Source organism: Lepisma saccharinum, chromosome 3, assembly GCF_977018435.1.
Source record: "Lepisma saccharinum chromosome 3, izLepSacc3.1, whole genome shotgun sequence".
In the NCBI taxonomy this organism is placed as follows: Eukaryota; Metazoa; Arthropoda; class Insecta; order Zygentoma; family Lepismatidae; genus Lepisma; species Lepisma saccharinum.
Window position 1 is genome coordinate 57,657,419 of NC_139231.1, and position 24,096 is coordinate 57,681,514.

A 24,096-nucleotide genomic window follows, 5' to 3' on the forward strand; every position below is an offset into this window, starting at 1 on the left:
TTCAGCTGCTAACAAACATGCTAAAAGTACAAAACGTAACCCTCTTAACCAGGGCTATAACCAGGATGTTATTTCACAGGGGGGCTCATCCCTTATCAGCACAGGCGTTGCCAGAAATATTTGTATAGAGGGGGGCAGACCACTGATAAAACTTGATTAGTAGAAATAATGATGATAATAATAATTATTACCATGGTTATAATTGTCATTTTACAATAATAACTATTATAAGTTATTAAAAATAAACCAATTTTAATCCATATTTATTATTATTATTATTATTATATTAATGGGGAGACTGCTACTTGATCCACCATATGAGTGAATATCCAACACAAGTGTTGTCCATTATTTTTCTTACATTTTGTACAGTTTGTACTGAAATTCATAGTTATTGTATTTTGTTATTAACTTTTACACATTCTGTTAAAAAAAAGGCTTTAAAAGTTAGGACCAAATTATACTCATGAAGTTTATATTGTGTGACCTCTCACCAAGAATATTATGCATTTTGAGAGCTGTGGATCCATTTATTATTTGGATTAAATGGTAGAATATAAAAATACAACCTGGTTCCTCTATTATACACTAAACTTTCTTCGATCTATAGTTTAAGGTAAATTTCTCGTATCGGACAAACGGATTTCTTCAAATTTACAGGAGAAATTACTTACCGAATGCAGATTCTTTAGACTTGTTGAAGTTCGGGGAAGTGTTTTCTCGCATCGTTCACTGAATTTTGCCGGCAAATCATCTATTTTTCGATATAAATGTGTGAGCGGTGCATGAAAGCTCTTGCATCCATTTACTTCCAGGTGGATGTAGCCTGTGTCTGATGACGTAATCCCGGTCAGTGTTTCCAAACATGTGTTTTTGTAACTGAAGAAGGTACGTTTCCGCAAATGGTTCGTGGGGCTATGTGTCAATGGTTCGTGGGGCTATGCGTCAATGGTTCGTGGGGCTATGCGAGAATGGTGTGTGGGGCTACGCATATTTTTTTTCGAAACAAATTTTTCACTATTGTAACCTATAGTGACCCTACCTAACCTAACCTTACCAGAAATGGTTTGTGGGGCTATGTATGAATGGTTCGTGGGGCTATGCGTCAATGGTTTGTGGGGCTACGTAGGTATTTTTGGGTGCAGTGGGGTGGAAACACTGCATGCCGAGTACGGTAGTGAAACTGTGACCGCCATTTTGCGTGTTACCGAAGACAAACAGAAACGAAGAAAACTTACTCGATATGTCGCAAATAGAGCTTATTTCCATGAAATAAGCAAAATGTCACCTTCAGCAATGTTTCTCAATGCAGAATACGGAAGTACAAATGTTCAAATTAAATGAACTAGCAAATTTCAGCCGTTTGTCCGATACGAGAAATTTACCATAGTTTAATTCTGCTAATGAAGTACAATTAATTACCATTACACACTATTTAAATTATATATTTGTAGGATTTAAGGGGGGCTCCAGCCCCCTAGCCCTCCCCCTGGCTATGTACCTGCTCCTAACCAACTTATAGGTATGCATTATTTTCACAATTGGAATTCTGAGAATGCCTATGTTGTTAGATTAGGAGACCAGGTTTATCTGTTAGCAACCCATTTTCGCGACGTTCATTTATCATGCCAGGCAGATGCACCTCTAGAAATTCTACCTTGCAGTTACAAGTTAGCCTGCATTTTTCACTGAAATTTACGTAGTTACAAACATGATTCACTTCCTACATAAATAGCTAGTGAAAAAAATATTGCACACATCATCAACATTAAAATTTTATGCAATTGCAATAGACAAATCAGATGTGTTATAAAAACTTACAGGTTCTCCATGTATGAACCTAACCTAAACTGTGGCTAAACAGATCTAATGAACCTGCCTGAAAATAATTACGAACAACACATATGAATGAAATTGCCCACATGCGTTTTTGTACTTAATCAGCTGTAGAATGTTTTTTAATCACAGTCATCGACAGCTTTCTGTGAATGATGGCAGTGAGTGACGGAAATCAATAAGCGAATCATTTTTCTGTCAGTTACTTGGAACTAATTATATTTGTGTATGAAGTAAACAAGTTATGTTCTGACTTGTAAGGAACCATGACATATTGTGCTGCTCTTTTCTGCCCGAACAATGCATATAAAAATGCAACATTATCATTTTTCAGAGTGCCACTGGATGCTCGCAGGTTAGTACAGAAAATTCAAGTTATTTTGTTACATTCTTCAATCTGACATATGCAGACTAATGCCTTGCATAAAAGAGTATGCTTTTTAGATAAAGTACAAATTGTGTTAAAGGGGCACTCCAGTGTTACGTGTGTAGCATTTCACACACAAAATCTAAGGTTCTAGACATGAGATTGGATTAAAATATTCATAATGAACTGACTTCATAGAAATGTGAAGTATTTTGTAGTGTCTGTTAACAAATGAAATAAAACTTAAGTATGATGACATAACCTGAATGCATGAAAAACATTAACGAAAATGTGTTATGTGTGTGACACTTTAGAAATGTAGCAAAATTTGACTTAATTTGTCTGAAGCATGTGGGCTACAGATGCTAAGTACAGATGCTAATATTTTTTGTTGGTGAAATATGCAAATTGTATACATTCACAAACATTTAGCCTTAGTGCATCTAAAAACATTAATAATTTTCAGATTAAATCATTTTGTTATTTACATGGAGTAAGGCTACTTTTCATGAAATGCCCCTAAAGTGAACAAGAAATAGGCCTACATTAGGCTGATGATTTGTAGCAAATGTACTGTGTTACTGTGGTATGTATTCGTACTTTTCCATATAATGACTTTTTATGTAGTAATGCATACTGAACAGTCGATAGTATAGGTAAGAAGGCGAATGTGTTCTGAGACATGTGCCACAAAAATATATGCATAATACTAACAACCATGCACCCTCCCCATGGGCATAGTGGTAACATTGTCACCTTGTAATCAATGGGTCCCATGTTTTATACCTGGTGCATGCACATAGTGGTTCGGATTCCACTCAGTCCCGATTAGCCTATCTGTACATAAAATGGATTCCAAAATTCAACTCAACTAACAACAACAGGATTAAATAATATGCAAAGTTGTGCTGACGTTTTTGAAATTTAGTTTAGCCTTCGTATACTGTCACATAAGTGATAATATTTAGTAGCAAGGAACCATTGTTTATCACGAGAGTGTTGGCATGGTCATGACTACAAAACAAATAATGAGTGAGTCGTAAGAATCCACATTTTCCTGTGACTGGATCAGGCATGGCTCATGGATTGTTTTCCTGTGGTTCACCAAAGTAATATGAAACACATTCAGTTTCCGCAAAAAAATACTTTCTCTGCCAAACATGTAGTAGGGATTTATGAATAAATTAAGCGCTTAAACTACAATAAATTGTACCTTTATGAACAATTTCTGGGTTGCATGGGGAAAGAATGAGAAACTGTTGTGAAGGTGTTTGGGAATGAGTGGATGAATTACTGACCTAAATTCTTTAACACAGCCCAAATTATAATGACTAAAATATCAATTGTAAACTATACCTACAATTTAAAAACGACCAATCAGAAGTAGTCTTATTGTTCTTAAAGAGGAATCGCACACGATGTGTGTACACTAGAAATCAAACCTGAAACCGCATTGAATGAAATGTGTCAGCCTTGTTCATGTTTGGGGTTGGTTGACAAGCACAGACGTTATATTTAATTTCCTTTCAACAGACAAGGATGTTTGTTTACATTAATATATCCATTTCTAGTGATAATTTCTTCCCTGTACAGTGTACAGACAGGAACACTTACACTATATCAAATGACATAACCTAAGCACAGTCCACCCCTCGCTTCACTCAAAGCATCATTTAATCTTTTTTAATGACTATACAAGCACTTCAAAACCTAACAAACTCGATGACACTGAGGAGGATATATTGGCTGATATATGAAAATGGATTATGGAGAAGAAGATATAATATGGAACTATATCAGCTTTATCAGGATATAGAAATTGTGAAGGAAATTAAACTAACATGGCTAAGGTGGTTGGTGCATATATACCGAATGCCAGAAAACATAGTGTGTAAAAAGATCACATTTACGAATATGGATGGGAGGAGAAAAGTAGGAAGACCACCTTTAAGGTGGGTTGATTCGGTAGAAGAGGACCTGAGTTCGCTGGGAATTGGGAGCTGGAGAAGGAAGGCTGTGAATAGAGATGGATGGCAGAAGATTCTGAAGGAGGCCAGGGTCTGTGATGGACTGTAGTACAAGGAAAGAAGAAGAATTGTAGTCCCTTGGCTTTGTGCTTCACAAATAGCCTAGCTAGCTTAGAATGTACACTCCTGCTACATGCATACATTACTTCTGAAAATATCACAGAACAAAACTGGTTTTTGGAATAATGGTCATAAATGTAGGGAATGTAGACTTGTGATATGTATAGACAGTGATGTATGTGTATGCATAGACAATGTAGACCACTGGTTCCCAAAGTGTGGTGCTATGGCTGCCTTACACGAGTGCTGCGAAATGTTCCAGTATTTTCACTGAAATTATTGTTCCAAATATGTGCTTATTTTGTACTTTCTACACATAAAATTTTTGTCAATTTGAAATTTGTGTTTATTTTTTAACTTAAGGCAAGCAACCTAACCACACTAACTAAGCATTGCAAGTGTTAGATGGCCTACATTCTGACTTGGGCACCGTGAGAAAATCTTGAAACACTTAGGGCACCGTGAAATGAAAAAGTTTGGAAACCCCTGATGTAGACTATACAATATTGCTCCATGACAGAGTGGTTGGCACAGCATTCTAAAACACCAGGGGTCCTGGATTCGAATCCTGGCCTGGGTATTCTTTGTGAGTGTCCCTTCATCAATCATCATATCATCTTCACGATTAGCCAAAAGATGGCAGAAAAGTGAGTTAAATAAACCAATTCAATCAATCAACAACACTGCTTAGATGGTGACATATTGAGGGGCATTGTAGAAATATCAATACTCAGCATTTCAAATGTTGAAAAGTACCTTGTGAGCAGTTATTCACTAAGGAACAAATGCAACATATTAAATGTTCTCCAGTTCTTGTTGATGTAAAAACTAATGCTTTTGTCTCATGACTGGTATGTATTTGTTTTGTCTACATTCCACCTTTTCCCTACAGTTGATGCTTGAAAGAGAAGGCAAGGTGGTATAAATAGTATTGCTCCTGCTTACCTAGAGTGTTGTGACAGTCTTGATAATTGTTGAAAGGTTACATTTATTTGCACTACTAAAAATACCCATATTTGAAAACTGGATCTACACATCCAAGTGATAACTCATGCACTCTAACAGAATCTTTTGTATTTCCAGATATGAACTGTGGTTAAGGAACGTATGGAGAACAGACCTGTTGGGGAAACCACCACGAACGCTCCGCATCTGCAGTTCTCATTTTTCAGAAAAGATGTTCATGAATAAAATGAGGAACAGACTGGTTAAGAATGCTTTTCCTGATTTAGAACCAGGTAAGGTGCTTTCTATTTAAAACTGAATTAACTATATTTTAATGCTGCATTAAAATAGTGTAGGCTTTCACCACATTTCTTCTGGCTTGAATGCTAATGCAGGTTTTTTACAAGCCTCTAGAAATTATTGATGAACTAGTGCAGTTCAGTTTTAGCCAACATGACTGCTCCAATTTTGAACACATTGAAAGTGGACCAGTGGCTGCAACAGTTCATGTTTTTCTCACTACTGTTCAGGTGTATGTAATGGAGAAGATTGTCCATTTGTCTTGAAGTATGTTAGATATCCAAAGTAAAATTCCATATCCATCTGTCTGGCCAACCAACTTCCCTACTTACTTTAGTTGCTTGGTTTCTGCTGTCACTAGGGGCGGCGCCAGAATATTTTGACCAGATGGGCAGGATCCATATGTTGATAAATTAGGGTGGGCAGACGTAAAGTATATGTATATGAGTTTTACAAACATGCATTCTCTCTCTGTTCCTCCTAGGCTCCCCCCCCCCTTCCAATTTCGTTTGTATTTCCTTCCCGATTTCATTTTGCTAGTGTACGTTTTCTTATCCTTTACGTACCTTTCTCTCCTGTTGTGTTCCCCCTTTCTCTCTATATCTCCCACACACACACATGCAATTGCGTAATCCTTTTGTCAATTCTTCTAATCAAATTTCTCATCTGTATTCTCTCTATCCACTCCACTCTAGAAAAAGGTGTCAAAGGGACTCGATGCCATCACCTATTTAAGAAAATGATTGGCTTGTCCTGACCCTCAAAGATCTGTTGCTGCTCAGGGGTTTTCCCCCTCTATCATCTTCTGTCTTTCCTAGGTCAGTCTTGATATGATCTCCCTATTTCTCTCTCATTTAAGTCCCTCTTCCTTTCATTGTATCTCCTTGTCCTTGCTTTCAACTGCTCACTGGGTACTTCGCTTTGTATAGTGGCTATATTGTTTTATCCCTTCAAGTTAAGAAGGAATTTTCAACATACTACTTTATTAGGTGAACGTAGCAAATAGCAGCAGGCCTGTACTGTTTAATTCATGCGAAAATTATGAAATGTATGGAAGAAATTCTTCACCAATGCAAGAGGCATAGAAAGTTATTAGTAGGGCTCAGAAATTGATGACTTAAAAATCTCAAAAGATGACCTTAATATTATCAAAAACGACCTAAAAATTGTGAGAAACTACCTAAAAATAATTTTCGCTCTTAACGTGGATGCTTGATTTTTTTATAAACAAGCATAAACAACCTTTGTTCATTTAAAATTACAAAACATGCACTTGTAGTGGCCAAAACAAACAAAACTGAAACAAGTCACTAGTAGTCTTCAGTTTCATTGGCATATTTTCATAAAAGCCTACTAAATGTTCATTGGTATTTGATGTAATGGCTAAAGAATGCATGCTTTCTTTATTTTCAACATCACACCCCCAAAATGTCATTCCGTGCCCCCTCAGCACACCTACATGATTAATACTGGCCCCGCCGCTGCTCTCATATCATACGTACAAAAGAATATTCAGATTACATCTGATTGTTGGGGAACTGATCTCATGTACCAACTTTTTGTTAACCTGTACCAAATATTTTATGGTCAAAAATGAAAACATAAAGTAGTGCAATCATTTCATAAAAGAAGGGAAATCAAAAAATCCAAGATAATCGCAATTTCTGCTAAATGACCATGGGTCAGATCATGTGACCAATTTTTCCTAAACCACTAACCATAGTAGAGAAAGTCTGAACAATCAAAACGTCTGGCTCTCAATCTTCCAAGAGAACCTTCCCAGCTACTACATTAATAATGGTTCGGATTCCATTTTAAACTCTAGGTTGAGTCCTGATTAACCTTACTGTGCATAACGTGGACTAAAAAAATATTAAAAAATCAAATGTAATTTTAGCGTTTAGATTCGGAAAGCAAGTTATGCCAAAATTCGACATTTAGAGTTGTGCAAGTTTCAACTGCCCTGCTTTATTTGCCACTATTAACGTCCTTTGAAAAACTAAATACAAGGGAGAATCAAATGAAAACCGCAATTAATTTTTTCCACTATTTCAATGCAGGGATAATATTTGATTGTACATTATTTTTCTATATAGTCCCCTCCCAGTTCAATGCACTTACGCCATCGGATAGGTAGTGCTTCGATACCGCGTGAGAAAAAGTGTTTTGGTTGACTGTGTAGCCACATTTGCACCGCCAATTGGACGTCTTCATCAGACTTGAACCTCTGCGCTCCAAGGTGCTCCTTTAATGGACCAAAGATGTGGAAATCAGATGGTGCTAAATCTGGTGAGTATTGCAGATGTGGTAGGCACTTGAAGCGTAGGTCATCGATGGTTTTCATTGTTGCACGAGCAGCATGAGGACGGGCGTTATCATGTTGAAGCAAAACACCTGCACTCAGCAATCCCCTTTGCTTTGTACGTATCGCTGGCCTCAAATGGTTCTTGAGAAGGTCGGTGTAGGTGGCACTAGTCAGTGTTGTACGTGGGGGCATGTAGTGTTCCAGAATAGGACCTTTCTTATCCCAGAATAAAGTCAACATGACTTTCCCTGCAGAGGTCTGGCTGTGAAACTTCTTTGGTTTCGGCGAAGACGAATGTCTCCATTCTTTGCTTGCACGTTTCGTCTCCAGTTGAAAATGGTGCACCCAACTTTCATCCCCGGTGACAATGTGAGCTAGAAAATCCTCACCCTCCTCCTCTTCATAATGCATCAGCAGCTCTTGACATGCGTCAACCCGATGGATTTTCAGTTCCTGCATCAGCTGTCAAGGAACCCACCTGGCGGACACTTTTCTGTAGCGGAGTTCGTCATGCACTATGTGTTGTACTGAACCGAAGCTCATATTAAGCAAGGAAGCCATTTCAGCCAGGGTGACATGCGGGTTTTCCTGAATAAGCCGATCTGCTGTGGCTATGGACTCCTCTGTCACAACTCGCTGAGCCTGACCCGGGCGGGGAGCATCAGTCAATAAAGTCGTACCTTCTGCGAATTTCTTGCGCCAATCGTAGACTTGCAGCTGTAACAGACAGGCGTCCCCATACTTCGTCTGCATTCTCCGATGAATATCAACCGGTTTCACACCTTCACTCCATAAAAATCGAATAACTCCACGCTGTTCCTGCTTGGTGCAACTGCGTAGTGGTGCCGCCATCTTGAATCAGCTGTTACTCACATCCAACCCCACCTACCGGCACTGCTTCATACTACTAGCTTGGAAAGATGTCAAAAAGGACTGTGTCTGCAAATTTCCAAACACCTATAAAGAAAAAAAAGATTTTTAATGGCACTTTTCAGTTTTCATTTGATTCTCCCTCGCACTACGTGGGTGCTCCGGGGCAAGATTTTTAGTTTGGTAAAAACAAAATAAAATAAATATTTCTCACTTGCCATTATCAAAAAATAATAAGCAATTAAACATTGAGATGGAAGTGTATTGTATTGTGAATAGAATCCCGTCTTCTCGGCTTGCTTTGATATTTCCTTACAAGTGACACACTACAATACGCCCACTCCATTCATCAACAATTGTTTTAAAATAACTACTTGCTGATATTGAGCACTAATAAAGAATAAACCGAATGGTGATTCTTCGTGAATTAATATAATTTGTAAGACATTCGCCAAAGAGGCTAGCAGTGTTTCAATCGCTACAAGAAGACAACAAAGATGGTGTTGTAAAAAACATTCCCAGACTGACTTTGCGACCATTCGGTCCCACAAGGTGGTGTGTGAGGGTAAAATCACTACAATCGTTGGAAAGTAATTATGACGTTCTCTTGAAATTTTTGGAAGATCTGTCAGAAGAAAAAAGTGAAGTCGGTGGGAAGGTTAGTGGATATTTTTCAAATCTACATCAATTCAGATTGCTTATTTTTCTGAAAATGTTAATTTCAGTTTTCAGCAGGATTGAACAACTTCATTCTTCTTTTCAGAAGAAATCATTGTCATACCGAGAAATCCAAACTTTTGTGGAAACTTTGTCTGCAAGTTTAGCTTCACAAAGGGATATATTTTTTGAGTTGTGGAATGAAACCATTAGTGTTGCCCACGGGACGAGACAAGACAGGCTTTTAAAAATTTGGGACGAGACGAGATTGACCATGTGCCATAAGGCAAACGAATATTTTCGAGACGAGACAGCATTTCCACGAGACTCCACGAGAAGAGACAGGCCAAAGTCTCGTCTCGTGGGCAACACTAGAAACCATGAGGAAAGGAAAGAATTGAACATTGATAAACCAGTTTTGCCTAGAAAAAGCAAGATGCTAGAATGCTACGACGAAGGTAGTGATCCTTATACGTATCAAACGCTGGAGGAAATGTACAGACAAATATTTTTTGAAATAATTGATGTGGCTGTGGATTTTCTAAATCGTAGATTTCAAACAAAGGTTTTGGAACTTATTTCACAACTTGAAGTTTTTGCTATCGGTCAAATTGGTGCTGATCAAATTCTGCAGTTCTATGGGACAGACTCTGATAAAGACAAGCTAACATTGCACAGGGACATGTTTCTAGATGTGTGCAGAATGAACAAAGAAAAAGTGGCCAACTTGTCAGACATTACAAATATTTTAAGTAGAGAAAGCAGTGGTCGTATGCGTGAAATGCTCACAGAATTTGTGAAGTTTGTACGGGTGATTTTAACTATACCTGTTACTTCTTGTACTTCTAATCGGTCATTTTCAGCACTTAGACGATTGAAAATGTTTTTGCGGTCAACAATGACCCAAAAATGATTGAATGATTTGGCAATTTTGCAAGTTCATAAAGAAATGACTAAAAATATTGACATTACCAAAATTGCAAACAAATTCATAAGCGCAAATGACGTGTTTTATATTAACATGTCATTATTATTATTATTATTATTATTATTATTATTTGGTACATAAAATTAGTCATTTTGTAGTTTCTGTTCACAACAAAATCCTTGCATAGTTCTTTCTGCAATACAATTAAAATTATTTGCATTTATGAAGTTTTTCCATTTTAATTTGTATGAATGTGGTATTTTGTTTTAGTAACGTGTTGATAATATCATTGCATCTTGCAATCATTGTGCATGTAAGTTGTTTAAAGTATAAAATACTTGATAATTGCAGATCTAACCACCATTGATATGCACCCACAGAAATTTTGGAAAGTCGGCGCCCTTGCTCCCTCGTACTTTGCTTTTTTTTCGATAGAAGACACGTGCTGTATGTACATTATATATTCAAGTATGGTGACAGAAAGTATGTAAACATCGACAATGATGTAGATTTTTTTTATTTTCTCCATAATTCAAACGAACAATCTTGAAAATGTTATATTGTGAGTTTTTAACTGGTAAGAGTGCAGTTTCCTGGATGAGGGTTAATGAATGATCCTTTTACTTGGCTCATGGGGATTTTACAAATTGATAAGTGCATATGAATCTTTGCATTTAATGAATGTCTTATTGGGAAAGTTTTAAAACACACAAGGAATGCACAATTTTTGTTCTCTTTCATTCTGCATTAAATTGTCACACAATATATCACTGAAAAACAGTAAAAGGAATTTGCGCAAAATGAATATTGAAAAATTAAAATCGGTGCCATTACAGAATTGATCACTTACTGAAGTAAATCTTCATCTGGCCAATGCAGGAAAAGAGATGCTCGATACAGTTCAATAGAAATAGAGCTTGGGGAAAACGAATACTTTTACTTGTCACATTAGGGGGAAAGGCACTTCCTGTCCCCAAATTCCTCAAGAAGTATGTACACATTATGCAAAACAAATTATTGTCGTCAGTAAGTGCCCCCTCCCCAAATATTTATATGAAGTTGGCACCCTCTGATTATCACACTATCCAAAAAAGACATCCATTACCCAAAATGCTACTTCAAGGAAGCCTTGTTATAGATCGAAGTTCTTTTCATGCTGTATGGAAATAATGCGAAGAAGGTGTTTTTATTTATGTGTTTGTTTGTTTTAAGATATTTGTTTTATCCTGTACTATTTTGTATTCCCAACCCTGGAAAATGTGAAGTTTCAAGTTTTAAATAAGAGATAAAATTGACAGGTATTATTCATCAACATATTTCCTAACAATTTTCCTTATCTTACTCAGTAAATTAATATAAATTCAAAAACAGCGAAACTTCTTGTAGAATAATTTGTGAGCCTTTCTAGTATTGACAATATTCATAAGAAAATTTTCTCCTCCCGAGTCAAGACAAGAATATACATTTTTATTGAAGCATTCATGTTTTCCTAAACACGTATGTCTTGAATTTGTTAAGGTGGGCAATTGGGTGGGCAGAAGAATTTTTGGGTGGGCACATGCTCACCCTCGCCGTCACTTGTTTCAAACCATACAAAAATTCTGGGTTGCATAAAGCATGCCCAAAGATGAATTTCTATTACTAATCCATCAGTTCATCTTAGCTGAGATGTATCCATGATTTGCTTCAGTCACTTCAGGCAAATAATATTCTGAAATTGTCTCTGCAGTCATGGCTAACCAATGATACACATTATGTGATCTCGTTCTTTCACATAGATGCAATCCACAAAAACACTCACAGAAAGGGGAATAAAAGTTTGTAGGGAGAAAGACTAAAGTTTCTCTTCTGCACAACTAGTTTTGATACTGTTTGATCATACCTTGTACTTAAGGAAAATGCCAGTAGTAGCACTGATGTTTATAATTGCATGTTAGAGGAAGCAAAGAGAACAAATCCCAAAATTATGTTATAGTACAACTTTCTATTTCACAGAAACACCATTGAAAGATAAATTCACAAAATACGAGGGCGATTCAATAATTATTGTCCCCGGCATACTTATAGTATATGAATTGCAATGAATGATGGGGATATTGTAGCCTAATGTCTTAGATGCCTATATGCAAAATTTCAGAACCGTAGGTGCTATAGTAAATTTGTTTTTCTCGTTTTACGTGTGAGAGGTGGCACTTAGTTTGAAAAATGGAGAAAACCAAACAACGAGCTGTCATCAAGTACCTCCAGAAAAAGGGGCTAAGCCCAAAGGAGATTCATGAGGACATGGTCAGTGTGTTGGGTGATGGGGCTCCTACCTACCAGGTGGTAAAAAACTGGTGCCGCGATTTACGTTGCAGCAGGGAAAGCTGTCAACAGGCCCCTGGTGCTGGTCCTCCAACAACAGCATCCACCCCAGAAAACATTGATGCTGTGCATGACATGATTATGGCTGACAGAAGAATCACGGTGCAACAGTTAGCAGACATCATGCACATCTCTGTAGGCTTAGTGGAAACCATTGTGCATGAACACTTGGGATTCAGAAAGGTGTCAGCGCGATGGGTCCCCAAAATGTTATCCCGTGAACAACAGAAAGACAGAGTTCAATGTTCAAGGGCTGGTTTGGAGCTGATGGGGGCAGACCTGAAGCAGTTCTGTGATAGATTTGTGACAGTGGATGAGACATGGCTCCACCACTATGATCCCGAGTCCAAACGACAGAATATGGAGTGGCGACACAGCAATTCACCTCCCCCCCGCAAATTCAGGGTGCAAGCATCAGCACGCAAGGTTATGGCCACATTTTTTTGGGATGCGAAGGGTGTGCTCCTTATTGATTGCCTGGTGGGACACACTGTTACTGGGGACTATTATGCAGTCCTAATCCCTAAGTTACGCGAAGCAATCAAGGAGAAATGGCGTGGGATGTTGCGGCGAAAAGTGCTGTTTCACCACGATAATGCTCCAGCACACAGAAGCCATGTTACTGGTGCCGCAATCCATGCTGCTGGTTTCCATGTGTTGGAACACCCTCCCTACTCATCCGACCTCGCCCCTAGTGTCTTTCATTTGTTCCCGAAGTTGAAGGAGCACCTCAAGGGGACGCATTTTCCCTCAAATGCTGCTGTTATGGACGCTGCGGAAGAATGGCTCACGGCTCAGCCACAGACATTCTTTGAAACTGGCATAGTGGCTTTACAGCATAGGTAGAAGAAGTGCATTACTGTGAAGGGGGACTTTGTGGAAAAATAATACTGCTTATATGTCAGGGACAATAATTATTGAACCACCCTCGTATAACATGGTTCCCAGCGATGTATCACGCGAAAGTGATGATTCGTTGGCAGTGCAGGATGAAGAGGAATTTATTCTAGAGTTTTTGCCAGATATTCGAGTTAAAGGTAAGTGTAACTAGAAACATTTATTAATGTAGTTGTAATTTGAATTTAGTCAAGAAACTATGCAAATAAGATAGGGAGATATTTATGCTCATGCAAATGACTGGTAATTAAGGGTAAGTCGACACAGATCCCATTGTATCTGTACCAGCTGAACCAGTGGTATTTGTATCAAATTTCAATCACTGCCACACATTGCTTAGCAGGTTCCCTGCTGTGTCATGCATCCACACCACTACCAACACTTTCTTCAAGGATCCCACAAATGCAATCTACCTAGGATCAAAGCACTTACTAGGTCTGACCTGAGCATGATATATGATTCACAGGGGTCAGGGTGAATTCTGTTTCTTCTCATTGTGTTCCCAAACAATATGGCCAAAAGTTTGTTTGTGACTCTCTTGCTATTACTTATGCCTCAACTGACACTAGCACCAAAAGCATGCAGCATGAACACAGTTTTTATACAGTGTGTTAGCATACTGGATGTTATGTTACAACACTGATACCAGCCATTACCTTTCTGGACCTGGTTATATCACATGATCTGCAGAAATGCCACACAACACTTTTGTTGAGTCTTAAAATTCCTGCAAATTACACCAAAATTTGAAATTTCTACTTATTTTGCACTAATATTTGATAAAATGGCTTTTGTGACTGCTTTCTTAATGATTCTGTGAAATACATTGAATATTTTAAAACAGAATTCTAGTAAATTGATGCATAATTGCAATAGAATCATCATTATATATTAATATTTAAACAATTTTTAAATTTGATAATGTTCAAGCATTGGAATTCGTGGGAATCAGTAAAGTGTGTTGGCATTGGTACCAGTATTAGTTCAAAGGGGTATTGCCACAGCTCTGCTAGTAGGACAAGTCCTAGTCTAGTCAGGTGACTATTCAACTTCTTTTTTTCCCACTTGCCATTCGACCATTGTACATCATTTTGGGACAGTTGAATAGAATGAATAGAAATATAGATGCTTAGTGTTGATTTTATTGGTTGGTTGCTTGATTTAGTTGACATCACTTATTTGTGTCACTATGTTAATTGCAAGGGAGGTGGTGACAAGGAGATGGGCAACGTAGATAAGGAATCAATTAAAGGTAATATTACCATATGTAGTAACTGAGATAAAAAAAAAATATGTCAAAATCAAATTTAAGAAAAACAGCCATGGGGTTTGGACCTGCAACCTCACAAATACAAGTTTTCCTCACACAATTTCATTTAGTACACACAGTGCATATTTTGATGACTGGGCCATATGAACATCAAAGGCTGCCAAGTCATTATTTTGTCCTTGATATCTGGCAAGAAAAGTGGGGACACGTGATGAGGATTGTGTAATCAAGTCAAACATTGCTGTCTGTCTCAAAACAAACTTTGACAACTGGAGGTCCGACCCTGATCAGTTTATTTATGCATAAAGTATATTTAAAACATTTTCCCTCACAAGCAACAATGTGCAAAGGAAATGACGACTTTGTGTGTGTTCTTTATACTTTAATTTTTAAGGACAAATTTGCATTACTAGACATACAATCTGTAATTCTTTCCATTGTATGTGACAGGAGGTGATGTACCTGTTGCAAATGTTGTAATGACTTATGACACTGATTATCAGTCTTTCATTGTAGAAGAGAGACAATTAGAGAATGATATGGAAGTCATAGTGTTTGGGAGCAAACCAGAATCTTCAAGTCCAGAGACTTTATGCCGCATCTGTGCATGCCAGCTGACGGACTCCATACCAATATTTGAAGGAGCAGGTTTTCAAGAGAAACTCGTAGAGAAGATCCATGCATGTCTTCCAATAAAGGTAAGATAATAATAATAATCCTGCAATACACTAGAATCATTCTCACTCTCAAGAAGGATGTAAGGATATAAGGACAAGAACTAGAGACTGTTTTTCGCTTGGGCCGCAAAGTGATTTTAGCTGGTGATCTAAATTGTAAAAACCCTGCATGGAATTCGCATGTAGTGAACCATGGAGGTGCCTCTCTTCTCCAAAGTGTCCAACAATTGAACTTGCCCATTCTTGCCCCAAGAGAACCCACTCATTATCCACGAGGACGTGGACTTCCAGATGTGTTGGATATCTTGATATATCAAGGTGTAAATATTATGACTGGTCCCTATGTTATTCATGATCTAGACTCGGACCATCAACCAATACTCTTTGAAATTGTTCATCATAATTTATTGAAGCCTCCTCCTCCAAAATATCACGTTACAACAGACTGGGATGCTTACACTCGACAATTAGTGCCTATCATTGACTTGCATTTAGCTTTAAAAACCCCAGCCGAAATTGATTCGGCTTTACAAAACCTTACAGCAGGTATACAAACTTCTTATCTTCACTCCACTATCAGAACCCCTCAGTTATACAATAACTATGGCTGTCTATCCCGTGAGGGTATGATCCTCCTGAACTGTAAAAAATATTTCCAACGGAAATGGCAACAAACTTATAACCATCGCTACAAACAGTTGTATAATCAATTTCACGATCGTTTTCGCCGATATCTCATTCGGCAGAGACAGGCAGATTGGGACACCGAATTCTCCGGGATATCAATGTAGGATAGTAGATTCTGGCAATTATTAAGAAATTATCTGCGAAAGAATCCACAATCTGCTGCCTACCCTCTCCAGGGTCCAAATGGCATGGTGTACACATCAGAGGAGAAGGCTGAAGTGTTCTCCAAACATCTGGAGGACCAATTCCACACACCAGATCAACCACATAATGGCAATTATATCCACAAGATTCAACATCAACTGGAACAATTACGTCATGAACCACTCACAGCTTATCCACTTCTCACAACCCCTCAGGAGGTCAAAGGTGTTATAAATCTTCTTCGACCTGGTAAGGCACCTGGCTTTGATACTATTACTACATTGCAACTGAAGAACGGCCCCAGAAAATTGTTAGTTTTTCTAGCAAAAGTCTTCAATGCTATATTCCTTACTGGCTATTATCCATCAAGTTGGAAACTAGCAAAAATAATCCTCTTGCCAAAACCAGGAAAGGACATTCTTCTACCACAGAATTATAGACCTATAAGTTTTCTGAGCCATGTTAGCAAAATCTTTGAACATATACTATTCAGGCGATTACAAGCTGTGGTGGATGAAAAAGGCTTGCTAGCGTATCATCAATTCGGATTTCGTCAACATCACAGTACTACTACGCAACTGGTCCGAGTAGTGGAGTATGTTACAGGAAACTTTAATCTCAGTCGACATACTCTAGGGGTATTTCTCGACTCCGACAAAGCCTTTGATCGAATTTGGCATTCTGGATTAATTGTGAAACTATCGGAACTGGGAGTTCCTATTTATTTGGTGCAATTATTGGATCAGTATTTACAAAAGAGACAATTTCAGGTGCAATTTTTAAGTGCTCGATCTACCGTTAAGATCATACATGCTGGTGTCCCTCAGGGAGCTGTTTTATCTCCACTTCTGTTTGCTTTATATACCGGTGATATCCCTGCTACTCATAGATGCATGTTAGCTACCTATGCAGATGATGTTGCCATCTTTACAAATAGCCCTTTACAAGAACTATGCTACAGCAGGATGAGACAACAACTATTAGAGCTGGAAGATTGGTCTACTCACTGGTGTATGAAGTATAATTCACTGAAGAGTGCTGCGGTTTTATTTACACGTCGACATAGACAACTACCAAAGATGATACGACTTCAGGGATCTTCTATACCGGACAAACCTTTTACCACATATCTAGGAGTGGTTTTGGACCGAAGACTAAATTTCCATAAACACATCTCAACTGTGACAGCAAAAGCACAAAATCGAGTTGGACAATTGTACCCAGTTTTGCGAAATCCTACCTTGGGACTGACGACTCGCTTGCATGTGTATAAGATGATGGTACGTCCCACACTCCTGTATGCAGCACCAGCTTGGGGTCATCTCCGACCTTCAGTTATAAGGACATTGCAGATTATTCAGAATAATTTTGCTCGACTTATTACTGGTCATAGCCGAGATACTCGTATCTTACAAATCCATGAGGACCTTGAACTAGATTATGTTCAATCTGCTATATATGCCATGTGTTACAACTTCTGGAGCCAGATCCAACAGCATCCAAATCCAGCGGTTCGGGGCATTGGAACTCGACCATAGGTCCGGATGTCCCACTCCATGCCCCAAAATTTTGAACAAATCTAAATTCAAAAATTCTATTGTATTATTATGTTATGTGTTACATATACTCCCTGTTTATGAGTACTTCAAAGTACTGTTTTCAATGGAGCAGATTAATGTTCCTTGATAGTGCAGCTATAAAAGCACAGATTGTGATTTTGTTGTTTCTTTGTTACTTATTGTTACTTATATATTGTTATCATTATTATTATTCTATGTGGTTATTTTATGTTTTGTGTCTTAAAGTGATGTGCAAAATGTAGCTTGTGCTTAGAACTTTTCATCAGTGCACCGAACTATTGTATGGTTTGAAAAATAATAGTGATTATTTCCTTCCTCTGTCAATGCAAAATTATAACAAGGAACTCAACAATTTCGAATTAGTGAAATAATACAGATGAACTATTGTCCAAATCCCGGCCGACAGTCGACCCGGGTTATAGCAAGAAAAATGTTGTATATACACTACTTTGTAAGAACATGATAGTAAGTCAAGGGCACAATGGTCCCGATACTTACAAAAAACCTGTTAATAAAGCATTGGCATTGGCATTGGATATAAGGAGGTGACCTTCACTGAAGGCACTCAAAAGTCAACCTCACTTCCACATAATACACTCCAGTAACTTCTTATGTTGCTGGCTAATGAGGCTCTGGCATCTGGACTTACAGTTAGTAAAATCCTCTGTGGGGCTTGTCCCCTCCATATGTATGTTGTGATTGTCCCTTGATCCAATTCATCTTATCACCATTCATCCCCATTGTTGCAATTAGCCAAACGTGGAAGATTTGTGACAAACTAAATCAATCAATCAACATCAACTAACCTTATCATTGATGAATGTGTCACATATTATTATTAGTATGTGTTTGATATTTGTCCTTAATTAAACTTTTCAGATTGTACTTTAGGAATTCATTCATGTATATTTCATATTAAGCATGTCTGTTAAATGTTAATGTTTAAATGCTTGTTATGAGTTGAGAAATACTTAATAGTATTTGATTTTTGGGACAATTTCCTTGGTTGTTTAAGATGGTTATTAAAATTTTTGTGTACCCTAATACAATTAAAATAGCAAAAATCAAGGAACTTTTGAAAGGTATTTTCTTTCTTTGATCATTGTATTTCACTTATTGGCTTCATCAGAAACTTCAAGAAGTGAAACATTGGGGAAAAAATGCATATGTTGTTACGTTTACTGTTTTTAGGGATGGAACATCAGAATCAGATGTTGTAAGAATATTGGCATATCGGTAATTTTTCCTGTAACTTTATTGATTCCATATTCATCTTAAAAGCCTGTTTTTATATGTATGAAGTTATAATTTACATACTCTGGTGAATTTTTGGTGAATTATTTTTCTGAGAAAATCACTATTAAACTCATCTTGTTACATACATTAATTAAGGATAACACCATTAAGCCTTGTTTCCATGATTATGAAAAAATATAAATATGCTGACCAAGGCAGTAATTTATTTTATTAAAAACATAAACTAAAACGTAACGTTTCAACCTTCTAGCAAGGTCTTCATCAGACTCTGTATCAAGTACTTTTGATGAAGACCTTGCTAGAAGGTTGAAACGTTACGTTTTAGTTTATGTTTTTAATAAAATAAATTACTGCCTTGGTCAGCATATTTATATTTTTTCATTAATTAAGGAGGTGATTGAACCTTTAAACTTCTTCATGGAATGTTTGCAATTTTATATTGGATTGGCATTAGTTATCAGTAAATTTTATATTGATACCTTATTACTATCAGCTCATATTTCATCCCTGCTGCTATTTATATTTTGCAACAATGGCATGCTTTCATTATCAGTTTGGAAACAACCGACAATACTGGAGCAACCAAAGCTGAACAAGAACTTGTTCAGTGTTCCACTCAGATATGTTTTCATCCTTTGTTGATGCAAGTTGCAGTGGAAGATGCCTTAATGAACTAACATTGCAAATTATGAACAGGCGTAGCATTCCACCCTGTAGAATGCAGGAATCGAACCAAGGGATGTTGCTTATCCCCACCAATTGTAGCACTTGATGGTAGAGATGGCCCTAAAAGGGCCAAGTGTGAATACCTAAACTTAACATTTAGTAATATATGTAAAGAACCATGTTTTAGATGTAAACACTTCTGACTGAACAATGAGAATGTCAGATTAGGGTGAAATGGTAACTTACCCTGCTCGGTAACGAATAAATCTATAGCTCCAGTTCCTCCAGACCATTACCAACGAAAGACCTCCTGCTATTCTCCTAACCTGGTCTTCTTGCTTTCGCTCACCTTCACTTACCATCTGAAGGTAAATGTCCCTGCTGTTTCCTGTATAAACTCATTAATCTACAATATTCTTGGAGCAAGTCCTGGCAGGTTCTTTATTCGTTACCGGGCAGGGAATGTTATGCAGAAACTTATAGACCACATCAGAGTAAGTGTTAAACATTTTTGAAGAAAGCTGAGGGGCATATTGTAAGGAACATAATTTTAGTGGCCAAAAATTTACAGCTGAAAATGCATCAAAGTGTATTAACTGTTAGTTGTAGATTATTCATTTCTAAACACTATAGTCTCGATTAATTATTTCAGTTGTGTAACTACACTGAATCCCAGAAGATTGAGATGGAAATAGACTCTGGAGTGTCGGAATGAAAACTTTAAAACTGTGTTAAAATTCTAATGTAATTTGGAATGAACCAACAACAACTCCAATGTTATTATACCACTGATAGTGGTATCAGATCGGCTCAAATTTTAATATTATCAAATTCTTACATATCATATGAAAAATTTGGTAGCGTACTTTGTACTTTTTTTTTTTCTTTATTTCTTTCTTTCAGGTATCTGTAACAGATGAGCTGCCTCTTCAGATCTGTTCTTCTTGCTTTGGAAAGGTCACAACATGCCATGGCTTAGTGATTTGCTCTGCTGAAGCTGATCGAAAACTGAGGCTGTTGTTCGGGAGAGGCATTCCAGTTACAAAGGTATGCACACTTTTCAATAGCTTTTTCAGTTTATGGGCTGTTTTATTCACATTTTATTCTTTATCAGTCACGTGATAGAGCAGGAAATTTGCTCATTCCACTGTACTTACCGCCCGACCCTGTGGCCGAGTGGTTAGCACATCGCGCTGCGATGCCAAGGGTCCCGGGTTCGAATCCCGGTCGGGCTTGGTTGTTTGTGAATGTCCATTCATCAATTTCATCATTTCATTACTCATCCCCATCTTCGCAAATTAGCCAAGAGGCACAAAACGCGAAGTAAAATAAACTAAATCAATCAATCAATCACTGTACTTACCACCAGTGCAAATATTTAACTGATTCTGAGATATGTGAACACTTGCATTGAATCAGGGATGGACTGATGTAAAATTTACCAATACCAATAACTGATGTTCTGCCCATCAATTATAAAGTTGAAAATGTTCCTTGAAGGTCGTGAATGGTTCATTTATCTCCTTAATTAATGTATGCAACCGGGTGAGTGCAGTGGGTTATGTTTTGAAACATATTCACTACAAAATAGTAATGAACAAGAACAGAAGTAAAGAAAGCATTGCACTTTTCGATAATTCAGGGAATACCCTTATTCCAGAATAGCACCTGTGATTTCTGATGCTGGTATCCATGATACTTCTGCCATTCTATATTCTCTGCAGCCGGCTTTCAGTGTATTTTTCTCAGGGACCAAGTTGGCTTTCAGTGTATTTTTCTAAGGGACCAAGTTGGCTTTCAGTGTATTTTTCTCAGGAACCAAGTTAATGTTGAAGTGTATTAATTACAAGTTCTTAATATTAACTTCCTTCTAAACCACTATTTATTAGCTGGATGATCTTATTGGAATAGATATTTTGAATGCTGTAAAATCTACTAAATGTTTAATCTTTTATTGATTTTTCAAAGGTTTTACTTACAGAGTGAAGAAACAAAATATTTAGATGGTGCATGTGAAAATTTAACAAAAATGTTGGAACAGAGGGAAGGTACAGTCCATTCTGCTGCAATCAACTCCAAGGAAGGATGTAATAGAGATAAAGAAAGCAAACCAAGAGATTGTGCAACAGATCAGAAAGATAATTGTTTCAGCAAGAGTGCAGTGAACCTATATACTGAAATGATTGCTAATGAGAATCAGTGTTCTGTGATTAATGAGGCAACAGAACCAGTCAAGCAAATATGGCAGTATAAGAAGAGGTCAAAAGTACGTGGATAGAAGTATACTATGGTCAGTGATCGGAACGCTACATTTTAAAAGTAGCTTCGCTACAGCTACAGCTACTCTTCCAAAATGTAGCTTCGCTACAGCTACAGCTTCATTTACCAAAAAGTAGCTCGCTACGCTACTCCTGTTCGCTACTCGCTACTTCGCTACTTTTTGCGCTACTTCTGCATAAAAAAAATGAAAACAACAATATGGGTATTAAAAAAATCCCCTACTACTGGTAAATAGATTATGTTATTTATTATCATGATTCCAGTCATTCAATAATTTTGATAGCAATGTTACTTCAGTTACTTATTTTTACAATAGTTTTTGAGAATACCATACTTATGCAAGTGGCATATCAATTGAAATTTGATATATGAATATTGCAATTAGGGTGTTACCCAAATTAATTATTACAACTATACACAAATAAAATTTGGTAGGATTACGTATTTATGTTCACATCAACATATTTTTCTTGAGAATAAATATTTAATTTTTTATAGACTGATATGAAGTCAGCATTTTGAATGAAAAGTACCTGGAGCCCTTTGACTACAAAAGGGCCCCAGGTTTGATACCCAGCGGAGGCACATAGTGGCTCGGATCTAGTCTCAATCAGCTTATATATGCATAAAATGGACTCAAAACAAAAACTAGGAAAGATGCCAAGTTGGGAGGATGAGGTCCTCCTGCTCCTCCATTCCCCACACTGCTCATCATTCATCATTCTTCCTCGTTCTCACAATTAGCCGAAAGTGGCAGAAAGCGACTATAGGTAAGAGAATAATTAAATAAACCATTTATCCTCATTGTCATGATTGAGAGAAGTGGAAGAATAGATGTGGAGGTAAACAGAAGAGGACAAATGAATGGTGGTGGACTATATCAAAGCGTTTGAAGAATAATATGAAATAGGGATGTACCTATGAAATGCAAGAAGGTAATATGTAACATACTATGTGCCAATAATTACATATGGAGCAGAGACTTGGATAATGACATAGAGAGACAAAGAAAAGATGCAGGCAGTGGAGATTAAATTTCTAAGGAGTCTTTTGAGGAAGACTAGACGGGATAGAATAAGAAATGAGGAGATCCGACAGACAGTGGGTGTAGTGAAGCTTCAGGACAGAATAGATCAGGCACAGATGAGATGGTTCGGACACATGAAGAGGATGGATGCAGAAAAACTGCCAGTAAGAGCTTACAATGCACAAGGAGTGGGAATAAGGCCAAGGGGGAGACCAAGATGTTGGTGGAAAGAGCAGATAGTGGAGAGTGTTAGGAGACAAGATTGGAACACCTTGGAAAGAGAGGAGTTGTGAAAGACCAGGAAAAAATGGAGAGGCTTGACTTCAATGCCAACCCAGCCAGAGGCAGGAAACAGCGAAGGATGATGATGTCATGATTAGCAAAAGTTACAGAAAAGTGACGCAAAAGTAGGAGAAATACATAAATTTGAAAACCTTGTATATTAACTAAAGAAAATTGTCGTTTCTGCAGGAAAGTCGATAACTCGTACATACTTCTTGCAATATGATAAAATTATTGAGGAAACTGTCGTATAAACCTGAGTGTTCTAAACGTATTGTAATTTTAAAATTTGTGAACAAATACTATCGCAAAAATAATTGTAATCCCAGAAACTCTATCATTCTTGTAACAATAATTTATTGCTGGTGAGATCCTATATACTGACGATGATCAATGCTGTTAACGTACCGAGCCATTTATTGCTGGCACTATTCCCTTGTCAGTGCATTGGATATTCCATTGCTCGTTTGTGCACTGCAAGTTGTGTCTTACACAGCAATTAATGACATTTTGGTGCCTCTTACACCATGAATATCCACAGGATTTGTTCCGGGGGTGACGCAAACGAGGCACTTTTTTCCAGTGGTGCAGCAAACGAGGCAAAATAGCGATGCAGCTAAAAAAACGTAGCTGTTAGCAGGAATATATCCATATATGTCAGTTAGTTATC

At 37.5% G+C, this 24,096-nt stretch overlaps 1 protein-coding gene across 1 annotated transcript in view; it reads left to right on the plus strand.

Annotated features, from left to right (window-relative positions):
• The first annotated feature begins 1,753 nt into the window (after nt 1-1,753).
• The window catches only part of LOC145985797 (uncharacterized), a 59,316-nt gene continuing 36,973 nt past the window's right edge, over nt 1,754-24,096 (plus strand). The window contains exons 1-7 of the mRNA XM_083119881.1: nt 1,754-2,191; nt 5,374-5,528; nt 12,291-12,319; nt 13,591-13,696; nt 15,343-15,524; nt 20,741-20,884; nt 21,819-22,103. Of these exons, the coding sequence (XP_082976007.1) occupies nt 2,103-2,191; nt 5,374-5,528; nt 12,291-12,319; nt 13,591-13,696; nt 15,343-15,524; nt 20,741-20,884; nt 21,819-22,103 (990 nt within the window). The 5' untranslated portion in view covers nt 1,754-2,102. The remainder of the gene's footprint in view (nt 2,192-5,373; nt 5,529-12,290; nt 12,320-13,590; nt 13,697-15,342; nt 15,525-20,740; nt 20,885-21,818; nt 22,104-24,096) is intronic.